The 18,819-nt window shown below is 43.3% G+C and overlaps 1 protein-coding gene and 1 pseudogene across 1 annotated transcript in view; both read left to right on the top strand.

Moving 5' to 3' along the window:
- The window catches only part of TRPV1 (transient receptor potential cation channel subfamily V member 1), a 38,584-nt gene that overhangs the window by 10,898 nt on the left and 8,867 nt on the right, over positions 1 to 18,819 (top strand). The window contains exons 8-12 of the mRNA XM_060204162.1: positions 981 to 1,076; positions 5,172 to 5,242; positions 14,233 to 14,398; positions 15,201 to 15,267; positions 18,261 to 18,583. Coding sequence (XP_060060145.1) covers positions 981 to 1,076; positions 5,172 to 5,242; positions 14,233 to 14,398; positions 15,201 to 15,267; positions 18,261 to 18,583 — 723 coding nt within the window. The remainder of the gene's footprint in view (positions 1 to 980; positions 1,077 to 5,171; positions 5,243 to 14,232; positions 14,399 to 15,200; positions 15,268 to 18,260; positions 18,584 to 18,819) is intronic.
- LOC103113285 (10 kDa heat shock protein, mitochondrial-like) lies at positions 15,435 to 17,414 on the top strand (annotated as a pseudogene).

The following is an 18,819-nucleotide window of genomic DNA, read 5'->3' as shown; positions in this document are numbered from 1 at the left end:
GTGCCCTTCCCTCTCCTGTTCTCACCTTCACTCCTCAACCTCCTGGGTCTTCAGGGATGTACTGAGAATAGAAGGGGAGTACTAGTTTAGAGAGGATGAAGGAATTAGGAGTCTGGATTCAGCTCTCCCCAGGGCTGGGTGTGTGCAAGGTCATGGATGGTCTAGGTTCAGAACTTGCTTGCCCTCTTTGGCTCACTCTATTGCTCATGATTTGTACCCTGGACGCAGACTTTTCAGAAATTCTTTGATGTCATCCACTAGATCTGCTTAAAGTCAGATTTGTTTACTCTCTCAGTAACCATGGATTCCCCTGAATGTCTAAACTGAGTCTTTTCCATTCAATACTAAGCAGTTACATTTGCTGTTTTTTTTTTTTCTAAAGTGCCTGGCTTATAAATTTGATTAAAAACAAAACAGAAACAAAAAACAACAAAGCTCAACTTCCCAGGTGACTTCTTTTTAAGAGAAACATGTTTAGACAGGCTAGGAAACTAGTGCTTGGGCAATACCAGTGGGAGGCAGAGAGGAAAGCCACGCTTGGAAGTGGTGACTGGATTGCACGTGTGGGATGTTTCTCCCTCCACCAGCTGTAAGCATTCCTGACGGTCCCAGGAGAGCAGGGGCTCTACATGGGTTGTGGGAGCAGAGGAAAGAATAGCAGACCCATTGGTCACCCCCCTGTGCCACTTCTCTCTCTCCTGCCTACCTGGGAGATAAGGACACTGTTAAAAACATCCTCCTGGTCACTGGAGGCTGCTGCTTTGGGAATCATGTATAGAAGGACCTCTTTGTAGGTGTCCCCTTTATTTATTTATAAATGTATTACCTTTATTTGTGTGTGTCTTTCTCTTTCTCCTGGTGGAGGCTAAGCATTTTGGGTAGGGTTGGGTCTTAATCCCAGGGTTTAACACCTGGGATCAGTTTGTTGAATGAATGAATAAGCAAGTGAACTCAGCCACTGATGTCTTTATACCTTGCAGCCTCCCTATAGGCTGAAGCACACCATTGGAGACTATTTCCGAGTCACTGGAGAGATTCTTTCTGTGTCTGGGGGAGTCTACTTCTTTCTCCGAGGGGTAAGTGAGCCTGTCCACACTGGGTGTTTCCACTGTCAACCAAACAACAAGCCAAGAGACTGATTGGATACCCATTTAATCCATCCAACACTGAATGCCCTGTGTGAGTTGTTGACAGGTGCATAGTTGAGGAGGAGGCCTCTCCAGGCACTTATAGTTGGGAGGTGGGGGTATGCTCATGGGGCCCCCACAGACCTGGGGGAGTCATGCAGAAAGACAGTCAGGGCTCTCTCTCTCTTCTGCAATATTTATATACTGAAGTGGAGTAAGAATGTAAGGGTCACAGCTGGTGGTTGTTTAATTGAGATGGTAAAAGCTCAGGACAGTGTACAAACTATCGTATTTACTGTCAAATGTAAAACATTAATCCCCCAATAAAGGAAAAGAAAGTTAACAACAGGGTGGGGGTAGATAGCATAATGGTCAAGCAAAGAGATTCTCGTGCCTGAGGCTCTAAAGTTCCACCAGGTTCAATTCCCCTACACCATCATAAACCAGAGCTGAGTAGTGCTCTGATAATATATATATATATATATATATATATATATATATATATATATATATATATATATATTCAGAGCAGTGAAAGGAATCTATACATGCACTGGAACTACTATTTTTGTTAATACTGGTGTTTCACTGCTCTAGTGCTGACCTTTCTTCCAAAAAGACAGAGAAAAAGACACCATTGCACTGAAGCTCCCTTAAATGTGTGTATGTTTGTGGTGGGGGGTAGGGTGGGGTGGGCTCCAACTTGGGCTGTGTACTGGATGCAAAGCAATCACACGATTCAACTGAGCGATCTTGCTGGCTCCTGGAACCATTTTTAACTGAACACTCATGTGCATTCCTTGACCATTCTTTGAATATATGCATTGTCTTTCCAGGTGAGAACATAGTTCCAGGTATAAAGTGATCTGAATACAAAATTTAATATTGGGCAGATTAGGTAGCATAATGGTTATGCAAAGAGTCTCTCATGCCTGAAGCATGACAAAATCTAAGATCTTATACTTTTTCTCCTCTAATCCTTTATTTTATTTTATTATTTTTTATTTTTTTACCAGAGCACTGTTCAGCTCATGGTGGTGCAGTGGATTGAACCTGGGACTTCCAGATCCTCAGGCATGAGAGTCTTTGCATAACCACTATGCCATCTACCCCCACCCTAATTCTTTTTTTTTTTTTAAAGCTAAATATTCTTTTTTTTTAGTATCTTGTTTTTATGGAGTCTTTCCAAATTGTTGGACTGTTTTTGTAGGAACAACAGTCTTTATGTTTGTGTTCAATATACAATATACATATATATCACTTGAGCTTGGTGCCAGCACTGCAAATCCACTGCTCCTGGTGGCCATTTTTTCCCCCATTTTATTGGATAGAACAGAGAGAAATTGAGAGGGAAGAGGAGACAGAGAGGGAGAGAGGAAGATAGACACCTGCAGACCTGCTTCATCGCTTGTGAAGTATCCCCCCTGCAGGTGGGGAGCAGGGGCTCAAACATGGATCCTTGAGTGGGTCCTTGAGCTTACTAGTGCACTTAACCAGGTGCACCACCACCTGGCCTCCTTCATAGTCTATTTTATCATAAAGTACAAAGCTACATTAGCTATCACTGTGGGCAGAAAGCACTCTTGGCTAATACAGAATTAACCTGTGGGAGGGAGTGGAACATGTGGGTGTTCTGGAGAGTTCAGTGGGTACTAGGCAGAGGTCAGAATGTTTTCAGGGAGCAGAGTGCACTGGTTCACCTGGTGAGTCAGTCTGGGTAAAAGAACTTATAAGACAATACACACTTTTTAGATTTATTTACTTTATAAGGGAGAGAAATCAGAGCACTGCCCAATGCTGGTATATGCAGCACCTGGAATCAAACCTGGGACCTGCTTGCCATTCTTGTGCTCTGCCACACAGCCACCTACCCAGCTGTAGTAATTTCCTTTTAACCAGAGCACTGCTCAGCTCTGGTTTATGGTGGTGTGGGGGATTGAACTTGTGACTTTGGAGCCTCAGGCATGAAAGTCTCTTTGTATAACCATTATGATATCTACTCCTGCCCCAGTCATTTCTTTTTCTTCCTTCCTTCCTTCCTTCCTTCCTTCCTTCCTTCCTTCCTTCCTTCCTTCCATCCTTCCTTCCTTCCCCTTCCTTCCTTCCTTCCTCCCTTCCTTCCTTCCTTCCTTCCTTCCTTCCTTCCATCCTTCCTTCCTTCCCCTTCCTTCCTTCCTTCCTTCCTTCCTTCCTTCCTTCCTTCCTTCCTTCCTTCCATCCTTCCTTCCTTCCTACCTTCCTTCCTTCCTTCCTTCCTTCCTTCCTTCCATCCTTCCTTCCTTCCCCTTCCTTCCTTCCTTCCTTCCTTCCTTCCTTCCTTCCTTCCTTCCATCCTTCCTTCCATCCTTCCTTCCTTCCTTCCTTCCCTTCCTTTTCTCTCCCTTTCTCTCTCTTTCTTTTTTTAAAAACCATTTTATTTAAATTTATTTATTTATTGATAAAGACAGCAAAATTTAGAGTGGAGGAGGAGATAGACAGCCTGTGTATCACTGCTTCACCACTTAAGAAACTTCCCTCTGCGGGTGGGACCTGGGGCTTGAACCAATGTCTTTATGCACTATAACATGTATACTGAGCCAGGGGTGCCACCATCCCAGTCCCTGTAAGTTCTTAAAGAAAAGTAGGGGTGAATGCACATACTTCCCTACACTACTATAGAAGCACAGGAATCACTAACACTTTGGTGATTTTCCTTCCTGTCTTTGCTTCTAGGCATAGTCATTTCATGTCATATTACAAAACAACAAACAAACAAACAAACAAAAAACCTCTTCTTTTTTAAAAATTTATTTATGAAATGAAAATATTGAGAAGACCATAGGATAAGAGTGGTTCAATTCCACATAATTCCCACCACCAGAACTCTGAATCCCATCCCCTCCCCTTGATAGCTTTCTTATTTTTTATCCCTCTGGGAGTATGGACCCAGGATCATTATGAGGTACAAAAGGTGGAAGGTCTGGCTTTTGTAATTGCTTCTCCACTGAACATGGACGTTGGCAGGTCAATCCATACTCCCAGGCTGTTTCTTTCCTTAGTAGGGCCAAGCTCTGGAGAGGTGAGGTTCTAGGATATATTGATGAGGTCATCTGCCCAGAGAAGTCAGGTTGGCATTATGCTAGCATCTGGAACTTGGTGGCTGAAAATCATCAAGATATAAAGCAGAACAAATTGTTGACTAATCATGAACCTAAAGACAAGAATATTGCAGATGAAGATTTGGGGCCTCCATTTTGGAAAAAGCATGTAGGCTTATTTTAGGTATATTCCAAGGGTCTCGTGACTTTACTAATTTTTGCCTGAGCTTAATAGTTAACAGGCAGGTGGATCAAAGGTATTGTCTGAGGAGATGATGTTAGAATTGAGAAAAAGACTAGAAAACTGGATCAGAGAAGAGAATAGCTCCAAAACACGGGAAAAGTATATAAATATTGTTAACTTTAAACCCCATCTATTTGATCTGGGGCCCATATTCAGCACAGGAGCCTGTGTAATCTCTGCATCCCTCTCAGTCTGAGCTCCCATTCTGTGGTCATAGCTAGGAACATTCTAGGCTGCACTAAAAATTCTCTTCTGGGGAGTCAGGTGGTAGTGCAGTGGGCTAAGCGCAGGTGGCGCGAAGTGCAAGGACCGGTGTGAGGATCCCGGTTTGAGAGCCTGGCTCCCCACCTGCAGGAGAATCACTTCACAATCGGTGAAGCAAGTTTGCAGGTGTCTGTCTTTCTCTCCCCCTCTCTGTCTTCCCCTCCTCTCTCCATTTCTCTCTGTCCTATCCAACAACAACGCCATCAGTAACAACAATAATAACTACAACAATAAAATAACAAGGGTAACAAAAGGGAATAAGTAAATAAATAAATATAAAATATTAAAAAAATTCTCTTTTGACAGATTCACACATTTTCCCATTAGCCTGCTCACACTGTTTTACTTGCCTTATGATCTCTGCAGTGTCCTTGAGAGCTACCATTGAAGGAACATTCTGGGTACTCTATGTGTAGCCACTTCTAAGCTTTCTTGGGATTTTGTCCTGTTTGCCTGCAGATTCAGTATTTCCTGCAGAGGCGGCCATCATTGAAGACCTTATTCGTGGACAGCTACAGTGAGATGCTTTTGTAAGTGCCATTTTGATTTTTATGCCTCAGAAGCAGATAGCATCTTTTGGTCCAATTCTGAGTTGACAGAAATCAGTTCTCTCTCTCTCTCTCTCTCTCTCTCTCCCTATATATATATATATTCTGGACCTGGAACATAGCAGGAACCCACAAACATCTTGAATGAATGATGGCAGGCACACAATAAATTGGGTGGGAAAGCGAATCCTAAGGTTCAAGTTGTGTCAGATCTGTACCAGGTGTTTGAGAATGACAGAGCTGCTCCACAGCTAATGTGCTTTAGAGCCTGAGTTAGATGTAATCTTGTTGATTTCCCACCACCTGCTGGCATATACTGAGTTGGCATGGGACACCAGTAATGAAATAGGCTAGTTTCTGCCTACACAGTCATCAGCCTTTTCAGGCCAGGGTTATCCACCATGGTACTAGGGACATTTTGGATTTCATAATTATTATTTGTTGTTGTGTGTATCTGACTTGTGTATTACAAAATGTTTAGCATCATCCTTGGCCACTAGATGCCAGTGGTTGTTATCCTCCAAGGTGTGTGTGTGTGTGTGTGTGTGTGTGTGTGTGTGTGTGTGTGCTGGGGCTTGCCTGATTCCATGAGTCCTGGTGTATTCTGTGGCCCCCCTCTTTTTTTGCTTGAGAGGGAGGGAGAGAGCAAAGGAGTGACACCACCATACCTGTAACATATGGTGTTCATATGTGTTGCCCAGGGGCTCAAACCTGCATCATTGTAAAGTGTGCGCATTTTCTTGGACTTCTACTCTCCAGTTTTGATAATCATAATTATCTTCAGGTGTCACTGAATGCCATTACTTGGGTGTGTGTTCAAAATCACCTTCGCTGAGAACCCCTGCTTTTGGGGGAGACATGTAAACAAAAACATGGTTGTGACCCTGAAGGTTGCACAGCTGGTAGAGTGTTTGACTTACACACATCGGATCCTGGGTTTGATCCCAGGCATAACATTTGCCTGGGTCTCTTGCCCTCTCTCTCTCTTTCATAAATAAATGAATGAAAAAGAAGTTTTTAAAAATCAGTGTGGGTATTACAGGGAATCTTCCCTCTTTTGAAAAATATGCCGGGACCTCTAAATTGCAGGTAGTGTGCCACAGGGACTTTCAGAGGAGCAAGGGTCCTTCTGCTCTGCACATGGCCTCTACTCTGACTTCCAGATTTCCCTCATTCCTGAGACCTGCTTCTTCGTTCCTAGAAAATAAAAGGAGTTGATTTTTTTTTAAATAGTGTCCAACAACTAATGTTCTTTTAAAAAATTTTTAAAAAATTTATTTGTTATTGGATAGAGACAGAAATTGAGAGAAGGGGGAGATAGAGAGGAAGAGAGACAGAGAGACACCTGCAGACCTGTTTCACTGCCTGTGAAGCAACTCCCCTGCGTGGAGGGGGGAAGCTGGGGGCTTGAACCGGGATCCTTAAGCAGGTCCTTGCACTTTGTGCCACATGCGCTTAACCCGCTGCATTACCACCTGACTCCCAAAGGAGTTGATTTTTCTTGCAAGTGTAGCTAGTTTGTTCCTGGGACTCACAACCCACACACCTTTTCTTTCTCTTTCTTTCTTTCTTTCTTTCTTTCTTTCTTTCTTTCTTTCTTTCTTTCTTTCTTTCTTTCTTCCTTTCTTCCTCCCTCTCTTTCTTTCTTTCTTTCTTTCTTTCTTTCTTTTTTACTGTAATTAAAATTTGAGTTACTCACCTATTAACCCTAAAGGGTAAACTCAAAGTCAGGGTCTAGAGGTTTGCTGATTCGTTGTACTAAGAGAGACACCTTTCTCTTACACAGTGTTAAGCCAATAAACTCAGTTCTGCAAGAGGAAGACCTGTTGTGGGAATGTACACACACACACACACACACACACATACAAATAGGTAAATATCTAGAGCACTAATAAGCTTACAGCCAATAAGTTCAAGCTCCACCCCTTTTCATTCCCTGCAACCCTCTTTCCTAGCGACAGTAACTTTGCATTCTTAGAGGTCTTCCGTCTGACATAGACTTATTTGGTAGATGAGGGTGTAGCATCCTTATACTGCCTTTTTTCCCACTTCCCCCACTCCGGCCTTCCAATGTGACTTGTAAGAATTTTTGTCTTATTCAGTACTTGGTATTTACACTCTTTGTCTCTGCAAGTAGGATTCCTAGTTGAGCTTCTCAATATACAATGACCTTCTTTTCCCTTTTTGTTTCTTTTCTTCTTTTTTAAAAGATTTAAAAAAATGTTTATTTATGTTTGCCCTTTTTGTTGCCCTTGTTGTTTTTATTGTTGTTGTAGTTATTATTGTTGTTGATGTCATCGTTGTTGGATAGGACAGAGAGAAATGGAGAGAGGAAGGGAAGAGAAAGACAGTCACCTGTAGATGTGCTTCACAACCTGTGAAGCGACTCCTCTGCAGGTGGGGAGCTGGGAGCTGGAACTGGGATCCTCATGCAGGTCCTTGTGCTTTGCTCCAGATGCACTTAAACCGTGGCGCTACCGCCCAACTCCTCCTTTTTGTTTCTCTTAATGTTAGTAATTACCTTGCTTTCACTGGCTTAGTTTTCTTTGTACCCATGGCTGATTCTTCCCAAAGCCTCTTCACTATAATTTTCTTCAAAATCAATATTAAAAATTGCATAATCAGGCATCCATTTTAAAAAAAGAATTTATTTATTTATTTATGAGAAAGATAGGAGGAGAGAAAGAACCAGACATCACTCTGGTATATGTGCTGCTGGGGATCGAACTTGGGACCTCATGGTTGAGAAACCAATGCTTCATCCGCTGTGCCACCTCCCAGGTCACCATTTTTTTTTTCTAGAAGCATTTCCTCCTGGAGCACTGCCCCCTCTTTTCAGCAAGCTGGTGCCCCTCATTGTTTAGTGCCTATCCTGGGACTTCTCTTAGTTCTACACCTCAAGTTTGCATGGCTTTCCTTCAGGGTCAGGGGTCCTATCTCTTTCTGTTTCTCTTCCTTTGTTTTATTTGAGCACACCCTTCAGTACTGCCACCGATTGAGGAAGGTAGTATAATGGTAGAGGGCACAGTGATGCTGGCTTTCATGGTGCCTGATTCTTAGTTTATGTAACTCCTTAGAGATGCCTTTCACTTTTCTTCTAAGTTGGTGCTCTTATTTATTTTTAATCTTATGTCTTTATTTTTTATGTTTTACTTCCCTTTTTATTGGGGGGTATTCTTTTCTTTTTCTTTTCTTTTTTAAAAAATTTTTTATTTAAGAAAGGATTAATGAACAAAAACATAAGGTAGGAGGGGTACAACTCCGCACAATTCCCACCACCCAATCTCCATAACCCACCCCCTCCCATGATAGCTTTCCCATTCTCTAGCCCTCTGGGAGCATGGACCCAGGGTCACTGTGGGTTGCAGAAGGTAGAAGGTGTGGCTTCTGTAATTGCTTCCCCGCTGAATATGGGCATTGACTGGTCGGTCCATACTCCCAGTCTGCCTCTATCTTTCCCTAGTAGGGTGGGTCTCTGGGGAAGCTGAGCTCCAGGACACATTGGTGGGGTCTTCAGTCCAGGGAAGCCTGGCCAGCATCCTGGTGGCATCTGGAACCTGGTGATTGAAAAGAGAGTTAACATACGAAGCCAAACAATTTGTTGAGCCATTTCTTTTCTTTTTCAACTCCAGGGTTATATCTGGGGCTTGGTGCTTGCAATATGAATTCACTGCCTACTGCTCCCAGCAGCCATTTTTTTCTTTTTCTTTCTTTCTTTTTTCTTTCTCTCTATTTTATTGGCTAGGACAGAGAAAAATTGGGGTGGGGGGTGCAGACAGAGAGGGAGAGCAAAAAAATAGATACCTGCAGACCTGTAAATGCATAGAGGGTGGGGGGTGGGCTATAACCCGAGTCTTTGCACATAATAACATGTGCTCTTGCTTGGGAGGCCTGACACTGAGCAAATGCAGCCCCAAGGATTTGGCTACTGAATATAACAACAGGGAGCAAATCAAATACTTCAGGGTTAATTTTCATGGAGCCATGGATGACTACACATCCACCATACAAGTCCAACCCACTTTTGAAGTCCCCTGTTACCACTGAGGGCTGATACTGTACAGACTGGGATGGTTTGATGATGCGTTGGAAAACTTCAAGAAGGTACTAAACTTAAATACTGGCTTTCACGATGCTATGTTGAGTTTAAGACAGATTAGTCTAAACAAAGAAGAAGAAAAAAAGAAATTATTGAAGAAAATGGAAATGTAATTGAAATATCAAGTCATAATTGAAATATTTGAAATGTAATTGAAATATAGAGCCTTATTCCTTGTACCTAGTCTTCTCAAATTTAAAGTACATATTGAATTATTTTGACTTATATGTAAGATAAATGGAAGGTTTAGTGATAAAAATTGAAGTACTTAATGCTAATTTAAAAGTGGGAAACTTGAATAAGCATGCTTTTAAAAAAGGGTAGATCAAAATATCAGTGTCTGTTGTTAAAGTTTTGGGGGCTCCAGCTGACCGGGCTAGTGTCGCGGTGGTAGACAGAGACAGACTGGGGACACATGGTTGGGCTGAGAAGCTGCAGTTTAATCTTTATTCACGAATGGGCAAATCACCGCACCATGTGCTTCCCCCATCATTCTCCCTCTGCTGCTGCTGCTGGGACTCTGGGCGTCCTTAGCATACAGGGCGGGGAGAAAGAGGGGCGTGAAACTAGAAAGGGCCAAACCATTTCTCTCAGAGGTAGGGGGAAGGGGACCAAACCAATATGAAGAATACCAACAAGTGTCTAATTGTATATGGTCACAGTAAAATATTTGAAGAAATATGTGGATTCTGTCTGCCTCAGGGCCCACAGGCCAAGCCACTACACCGGCTCAGCACTCTGCAGAAATGTGTTGATTTCTTCAGTGAAACCATTTTTATTGGTATTTTCATTCTGTTGTTTATTCAAAAATGTTATATCTACAGAAAATTCAAAGCATAATTTAATAAGTACTTATCAGAGTTGTTACATTGCCTTTTAACATTTAAATATATAACTTTTTATTATTTGTGATTTAATAATGATTAATAAGATTGTAAGATAACAGGGGTAGAATTCCATATAATTCCCACCGCCAGAGTTCCATAGCCCATCCCCTCCATTGGAAACTTCCTTATTCTTTATCCCTCTGGGAGTATGGACCAATATTCTTTATGGGGTGCAGAAGGTGGGAGGTCTGGCTTCTGTAATTGCTTTTTCCCTGGACATGGGTGTTGGTGGGTGGATCCAAACACCCAGCATGTTTCTATCTTTCCCTAGTGGGGCAGGGCTCTGGGGAGGGGAGTTCCTGGACACAATGACTTTTTATTGCTGCACTGGGAAATAAGTTGCAATTATCATCAGGCTCCACCCTGAATATCTCTGTCTGCGTCCATGGAGCTGTAACCCTATATGGCCACATTCCCGTTACATTCCCTAATAAAATTAATCATTTCATATTAAAAAAATATGTGCTCTTAACTTGGTGACCATATCTGGCCAGCCTCCTCCCTTGCCACCAAAAAAAAAAAAGAATATTCCATTTATTATTTATAATACTGGGTCTTTTTAAAAATTTTTTATTTGAAAGAGAGAGAGACAGAGACCAGAGCACTGCTCAGCTCTAGTTTATAGTGGTGCTGAACCTGGGGATTGAACCTGGGACCTCAGAGCTTTAGACATGAAAGTCTTTTGCAGAACCATCATGCTGTCTCCATAGCCATTGGATCCTTGTTTCATGGCTGCAGTAATTTTCTTTGAATCTCTAGGTCTATGAACATAATTTTATTTCACAAATTTTTCTTCCTTGTGAATTGTGCTTTTCCAAGTTGTCATTTCTCATTTGTCTGTTTTGTTTATTCTTTCATGCTAGAGGCTATCCTTAGGATATATAGAAATCTTTGATGTCTGATCATGATTACAGTGACAGACTGAAAAACTAGTTGGAAGCTCTTAATGTGTGAATGGGCCTTATCAATTTTGAGTGTCACTTTAGCCTGGTCTAGATAAACTATTTATTAGAGGATATCCATAGTTTCTCTGTTTAGTTCTTTTTGGGCTTGCCAAGTGTCACATAGGAAGTCTTTCCAGTCCTCTACCTTGGTGGGAGAAGTCTGGCTGCCAGCTTTCTGAGAGCTGAGCATTAAATCACATAATCTGGGGCCAGGTGGTGGCACATGTGGTTGAGCACACATTACAGTACACAAGGACCTGGATTCAAGTCCCCGGTCCTCACCTGCAGGAGTGAGGGAGCTTCACAAGCAGTGGGGCAGGGCTGCAGGTCTCTCCCTCTCTGTCCCCTGCTCCTCTCAATTTCTGTCTCTATCCAGTAATTAAAAAAAAATCACATAATCTGATTTTGGTGAAAATCAGTGCTTTCAATGATGCTTGATGAAACTGGGTTCATAGGTCCACCATCTAATCCTCTTCAGAGACAAAGCCTTCCTTATTTTTGGTCTCTAGCTCCCCTCCAGGGTCCCTATGCCTTAGTGACTTCTTGATGAAAAGAGTTGGTTCTATTTAGAGGTGTAATTACCTGGGCTTTGGTATACACTGCATCAAATGTGTTTAAAACATAGTTTCACATTGACAAAAAAAGTTTGCTCTCAGTTTTCTCTTAATTTTTTAAAATTACATTTGTTTATTGGATAGAGATAACCAGAAATTGAGAGGGGAAGGAGAGATAGTGTGGAAGAGAGATGGAGAGACACCTTGCAACACTGCTTTACCACTTGCAAAGCTTTCTCCCTGCAAGTGGGGACCAGGGGCTTGAACCTGGGTCCTCACACATTGTAATGTGTGTGCTTAACTAGGTCACCACCACCTGTCTCCCCTACTGTATGTGGTTTTCCCACAGATGGGAGGTAAAGTGGTCTGTACTGTTGGGCTCTGGAGAGGAGACCATGATGTATGGCTGAAGATGGGACCATTCAGCAGACCATATGCTAAAATGGCCTAGACGTGCTCTGTCCTGTGAAAGGTTCCCCCTTGGGAACCTCACAGGTCCTCCACAGGACTAAGGAGCAGAGGGGCATTTTTCTGGACTGTATTCCTGAGTTTGAAGATATGACCTGCAAACTTTATGCTTTTTAAAAAAATATTTATTTATTATTAGAGAGAGACAGAGAGAAATTGAGGGGGTGGAGATAGAAAGAGTGAGAGACAAAGAGAGAGACAGAGAAATACCTTCAGCCTTGCTTCACCACTCATGAAGCTTTCCCGCTACAGGTGGGGACCAGGGGCTCAAACCTGGGTCCTTGCCCATGGTAACATGTGTACTCAACCAGGTGTGCCACCACGTGGCCCCCAGACTCTATGGTTTTTTAGGAGAGCACATCCTGCCCTTATTCACAGGCTGAGGCCTGCTAGGTTTCTATTGTCCAGTAAGACTGCTGTTCCTGGGAACTGAGCAGGCAGGTTGCTGGGGGCTAAAGCAGTGTTTCTTAGTATTTAATTACTGTCTTTTAAGACATTTTCCCCTACTTGCCCCTATCATGAAATCTATTATTTATTATAAGTTTTTTGTTATTATGATAGATGTTGGGACCATGTGTAAGCCTGATAGAGCTTAGGGAGAACCACCTCCATCCTTGGATGGAGGTCTGAGAAGATAACCTCTTGGTAAGTCTCTCTCAATCGAGGTGAGCATAAGGGGGGAAACTCAGACTTGGTTCTTTCCTTCTTGACTCTCAGGCCCACAGAAACCCCAGTACTTCCCTCCATTAACTGCAGGCCACATGGCCACAGATTCACTTATTCAAAGTCACCTTCTGATCACAGAAGAACACACCTTATCACACACTTCATCACACACCTCAGACCCCAGACAAGAGAAATTCCAAACTATATGGCTTTTTGATATTCATCTTCTCTCTGTCTCACCCTACGGGTTTAACCCCTATGCTTCTCTCAGATACCTTTGGATAATTAAGTGGCTTGTGTCATGGAGAATAACTGTCTTGTATCTCGTCAATTCCTGTCATACCAGCCCCCTACCTTAGGGGCATGCTGACCGTTAAGAAACCTGTAATTTCTGTCATATTTCAACAATAATTAACTTCATTGCTTTTCTATTTAACTCATGTCCACTTTGCTAATAAATGGACTCTAGGATTCTGGGATTCTAGGACTCAGATTCTAGGCACGCTAAGAGTCCCCTGGTGTCTTTTACTTCATGTCACCCCTGTTGTGAGCGAGAAAGAACCAGCCCGTTACCTTTCCCCTGGAGACCACCCTGCCAGAGAGGGAGAGAGATACCCTGAAAGATAGAGACCAAAATAGGGAGCAATGAAGAGAGAGAGAGAGGGGCCAGGAAAAAGAGAAGCACCTGTAACTCACTCCACTGCTTATAATGCTTCCCCCAGCAGGTGAGACCTGGGGTCTCAAACCTGGGTCCTCATGAATGTTGACTTATGTACTTTACTGGTTGTGCCACCACCCTCATGAAATCTAATACTGCAAATAGATGGTTTATTTATTTATTTATATATTTTTTGCCTTCAGGGTTATCTCTGGGGCTTGATGCTGATACTATGAATCCACTGCTCCTGGTGGCCATTTTTTCCATTTCTTATTGGATAGGACAGAAATAGAGAGAGGAGGGAAGAGAGAGAGAGAGAGAGAGAGAGAGAGATATCTGCACAACTGCTTCACTGCTTGTGAAGCATCCCCTCTGCAGCTGAGGAGCAGGGACTCAAATCCAGTCCTTGATGTTAGTATTATGTGTGCTTAACCGGGTGTGCCACCACCTGGCCCCTTGTATAGATATTTATGTACTGTATTTACATCTGTGCCTTGTAGAGAAAATACAATTTTGCACCCCTGCTCTACCTTGCTCTCACTAAAAATCATGGACTCGGGAGGCGAGGTAGCCAGACCAGCACCTACTATGGCTTGTGGTCTCTGAGGAGAGAACCAGGAAGCTGAGGTCTTCTTTGTGGGGTTGTCAGGCCTCCTGGTCTCTCTGAGGCAGAGCTTCTTGTCTCTTTACCCTCAGCTTCGTGCAGTCGTTGTTCATGCTGGGAACTGTGGTACTGTACTTCAGTCATCGCAAGGAGTATGTGGCCTCCATGGTGTTCTCCCTGGCCCTAGGCTGGACCAATATGCTCTACTACACTCGAGGCTTCCAGCAGATGGGCATCTATGCTGTCATGATTGAGAAGGTGGGTGTCAGTGCTCAGGAGATTCCCAGAGCCTGTCAGCCTCATGTCTGTGTGGAATACAATGCCAGAAATCTTTCCATTCCCTGTATTGTCTGGGTACAAATATGCTGGTTTAGCTCAGGATCCACTTTCCCATCAAATTCCTGAACAATCGGACAGTTTGGCCTTGATTCAGGTTTGAAGACTCCCCTGAAACTCCCCTGAAACAGCATTCCCATCCTCAACAAAGACCATGGAGGGTTAAGGGGAACTGGGAGGACTCCCTCATGATGCCTGAGCTGAAAACCACTAAGCCAAGCCTCTCCTGCATGGTCTCTGGTTCTACTTGGGTTCCATATTCACCCCTAAGAGCCCTTTGAGGGTTCTTCTCTTGCCCCTGTCTAGGCCAGGACTAGGTCTGATAAGTATGTTTTGTTTTTTTAAAGATTAAAAAAAATATTTATTTATTTTCCCTTTTGTTGCCCTTGTTTTACTGTTATATTAGATATTATAGTTGTTATATATAGATATTATATATATAACTATAATATCTATATATATTGTATATAGATATTATAGTTGTTATTGATGTTGTTGTTGTTGGATAGGACAGAGAAATGGAGAGAGGAGGGGAAGACAGAGAGGGGGAGAGAAAGACAAGACACCTGCAGACCTGCTTCACTGCTTGTGAAGCGACTTCCTGCAGGTGGGGAGCTGGGGGCTTGAACCTGGATCCTTATGCCGGTCCTTACGCTTTGCACTATGTGTGCTTAGTCTGCTGTATTATAGCCTGACTCCCGATAAGTATGTTTTTTTCCTGCAGATGATCCTGAGAGACCTGTGTCGCTTCATGTTTGTCTACCTCGTTTTCTTGTTTGGGTTTTCCACAGGTAATGGGCTTGGTCACGGCTGATGGGAGGGAAGGACCCCTGTTCACCTCAACTTCCTTAGGACTCTGCAGAGGAGTTGGTTGGGCAGGGGCCCACTGGGTGTGTGTCTGAGGTGACAGAAAGGATGGGCAAAGGACACACTAAAATGAGTGAGAGAATATGACAATATGATTCATAAACTGTTGAGAAGTAATTTTTGAGGGATAAAGTGCAGTTTGCTTTTAGGACAGTGGACATTTGGGCTGAGGTGTTTTTTTTTTTAATTTTGATAGAATTTCAGAAGTATTTCAAAGAGAGTACCATGTTTTTCTATACTCCTTACCTCAATATTCCCAATTAAAAAAAATCATAGGTTTTAAAATCACCTTCTCTGTACATATACTTGAGACTTAAAAATTCTGTTTGTAGTGCCAGGGAGTTTACTTGGCAGTAGAGTGCATGCCTTGTAGGTGTGAGCCCCGAGTTCCATCTCTAGTACCACATATAAGGGTATTGCTCTGCCTTCTCTTTCTCATATGAGACCCTCAGGAGGAGCTAGCATAATGGTTATGAGAAAGACTTTCCTGTCTGAGGTTTCTAAGTCCCAGGTTCAATCCCTTATGTCCCTTATGCCATTACACTACTATAAACCAGAGCTGAGCAGTGATCTACTAAAAAAAAAGGAAGGAAGAAAGGAAAGAAAACTCTTTCTCACATGATTTAGATAATAAAATATACCTTAAAAAAAGAAAAAAAAAACCAAGTAAAGCCAGGTGATGGCACACCCAGCAGAACACACACATCATTTTGTATGAGGACAAGGGTCCAAGCCCTGTTCCCCACCTGCAGGGAAAGAGTCTCATGAGTGTTGGAGCAGTGCTGTAGGTCTCTCTCTCTCTTCCCTCCTCCCTATTTTCTCTGTTGTTAAATAAACAAATAAATAAACAAACAGACAAATGCCACCAAGAGGGATAGATTCATCTTGCAGATACTAGCTCCAGCAATAACTCTGGTGGCCAGAAAAACCAACCAACCAACCAACCAAACAAACAAACAAAAATAACTTGTTTGAAAATCAGTTGCAGAGAAAGACTAGTTATCTCTGGGTAAAGTGTGTATTTCCTAAAAACAAACATATTCAGTTACATGAATATATTAATAGTATATTAACAAAACTGCTCGCTCCTTTGGGCTTGGCGGCTTGAGAGCGCGGAGCGCCGTGGTGGGCGGGGTCACAGTCGCTGCGGGGCCAGGCTTTGGGGAAGTCCCTTCTTCTCTTTGACTGCGTGCTGGTGGAGAGAAGTGTGGCTGAAACTGTGACCAAAGGAGGCATCATGCTTCCGGAGAAGTCTCAGGGGAAGGTGTTGCAGGCGACGACCTTGGCGGTTGTCAGCTCCGGCTCAAAAGGAAAGACTGGAGAAATTCAACCAGTTAGTGTGAAAGTTGGAGACAAAGTTCTTCTGCCAGAATATGGAGGCACCAAAGTGGTTCTAGATGACAAGGATTATTTCTTATTTTGAGATGGTGATATTCTTGGAAAGTCTGTAGACTGAAATCACTGTTCAAGTGGCATCATATGAAGCTGCTTCATTCCACTGAAGTTGAACTCTTTCATCATGTAAATAATTTCCATGTCTCTTTCATAATAAACTAGTGATATCCAAACTAAAAAAAAAGTATATTAACAAAACCAGGGAAGCAATACAAACCTTCTTGGGGCCAGGTGGTATTGCATCTGAGTGAGCACATACATATATTACCATATGCAAAGGACCCAGGTTCAATCCCTGCTCCCCACCTATGGGGGTGGGGATGCTTCACAGATCGTGAAGCAGGTCTTTAGGAATCCCTATTTCTCGCTCTCTACCCTCTCTCTCAGTTTCTCTCTGTCCTATCAAATTAGAAAAAAAAAAAAGAGGCAAATACCAATTTTGTAGAAATCTTACCATTTATTAATAATGTCTTTATAGAAATGTGCCCCTGCCCCACTCCTGATCATGCACTACATCCAGTTGCCATGACAATTTAGTCTCCTTCAGTCTGGAACAGTTTCTTAGTCTTTCCTTGTCTTTTTGACTTTAGCAGTTACAATGTTCGCATTGTAAACTCACCCCTGTCCCTGCCCTATCTCCTGCTTTGGAATCTCTGCAAGTGTTGGGCAGGCTTTTCTGGAGCTTTGTCAGACATGAGTCCATGTGGGTTCTTTAGAGCCCTCCTGCTTCTCAGCAGCCACAGAAAGGAATTAGGTCAAAGGGATTATGCAGCCTAATGAATATGCAAGAACTGTGGCCACAGTTGCTACAGGCTTCATGGTTTTGGAGAGCATATCCTGAGAAGTGTAGAATTCTGGCAGTGATCATTCTGCCCTGGGCTGCTCAGGCCCCAGGGATCTATCTCATCGAGGCATGGGCAGAGGGGGTACCCGTGACTGACTGTGTAGGTGTGGCTCCGGGGTTGAGCTGTGAGATCAAGTAGGTTGTGCACTGCACAAAAGTGGCAGTATGGGGGACAAAATTGATAAAGTGCACAAGTCTCCATGTGTAAGGACCTGGGTTCAAACCCTGGGTCCCCACTTGCAAAGGAGAAACTTCATGAGTGGTGAAACAGTACTGCAGTTATCTTCCCCCTCTCCTTCCCTATTTCCTCTCTATCATAATAAAGAAATAAAAAGGAAAAAATTGGCCACTGGGAGTGAGCGGTGGACTTGTACAGGCAGCTAGCCTCTCCTTGATGGTAAAGCAAATGAAAGAAAGGAGGCCATCCCCACATTGTACATACAGTTTTTCATATTTATTTTAACATTTTCCCCTAGCAGCTGATGATATAGTTCTTGTTGTACCCAAATACATATTATGAAAAGCTTCTGGTAGTTTTGAAGGGCATTTCAACAGATAAACAAAGAAACAAGATAGCAATATGCTGCAGACTCCTCCTGGGGCAGGGGGTGTGTATGCTGAGGGGCTCAGGGTCCTCGTCTCAGTTCAGTCACACCCCTCCCACTCCATGCCATGCAGCGGTGGTGACACTGATTGAGGATGGGAAGAATAACTCTGCGCCTGCTGAGCCCTTGTTGCACAGGTCTCGAGGGCCTGGCTGCAGGCCATCTGATAGCTCCTACAATAGCCTGTACTCCACGTGTCTGGAGCTGTTCAAGTTCACCATTGGCATGGGTGACCTGGAGTTCACTGAGAACTATGACTTCAAGGCTGTCTTCATCATTCTGCTCCTGGCTTACGTGATTCTCACCTACATCCTCCTGCTCAACATGCTCATTGCCCTCATGGGAGAGACTGTCAACAAGATTGCACAAGAGAGCAAGAACATCTGGAAGCTGCAGGTGGGTCCCCGGCAGCTGATGTGATGTGTGCGGCAGGAGGGCGGTGGATGTCTTTGGGTATGTCTTAAGACATACCCAAACCGGGAGTCAGGCGGTAGCGCAGTGGGTTAAGCAAATGTGGCACAAAGCGCAAGGACGGGCGTAAGAATCCCTGTTCGAACCCTCAGTTCCCCACCTGCAGGAAAGTTGCCTCACAAATTTCACAAGTGGTAAAGCAAAGCTGCATATGTCTCTCT

The sequence above is a fragment of the Erinaceus europaeus genome, chromosome 12 (genome assembly GCF_950295315.1).
Source record: "Erinaceus europaeus chromosome 12, mEriEur2.1, whole genome shotgun sequence".
NCBI lineage: Eukaryota > Metazoa > Chordata > Mammalia > Eulipotyphla > Erinaceidae > Erinaceus > Erinaceus europaeus.
Note: the sequence above shows the minus strand (reverse complement) of the source record. Positions and strands in the feature narration are given on the sequence as shown.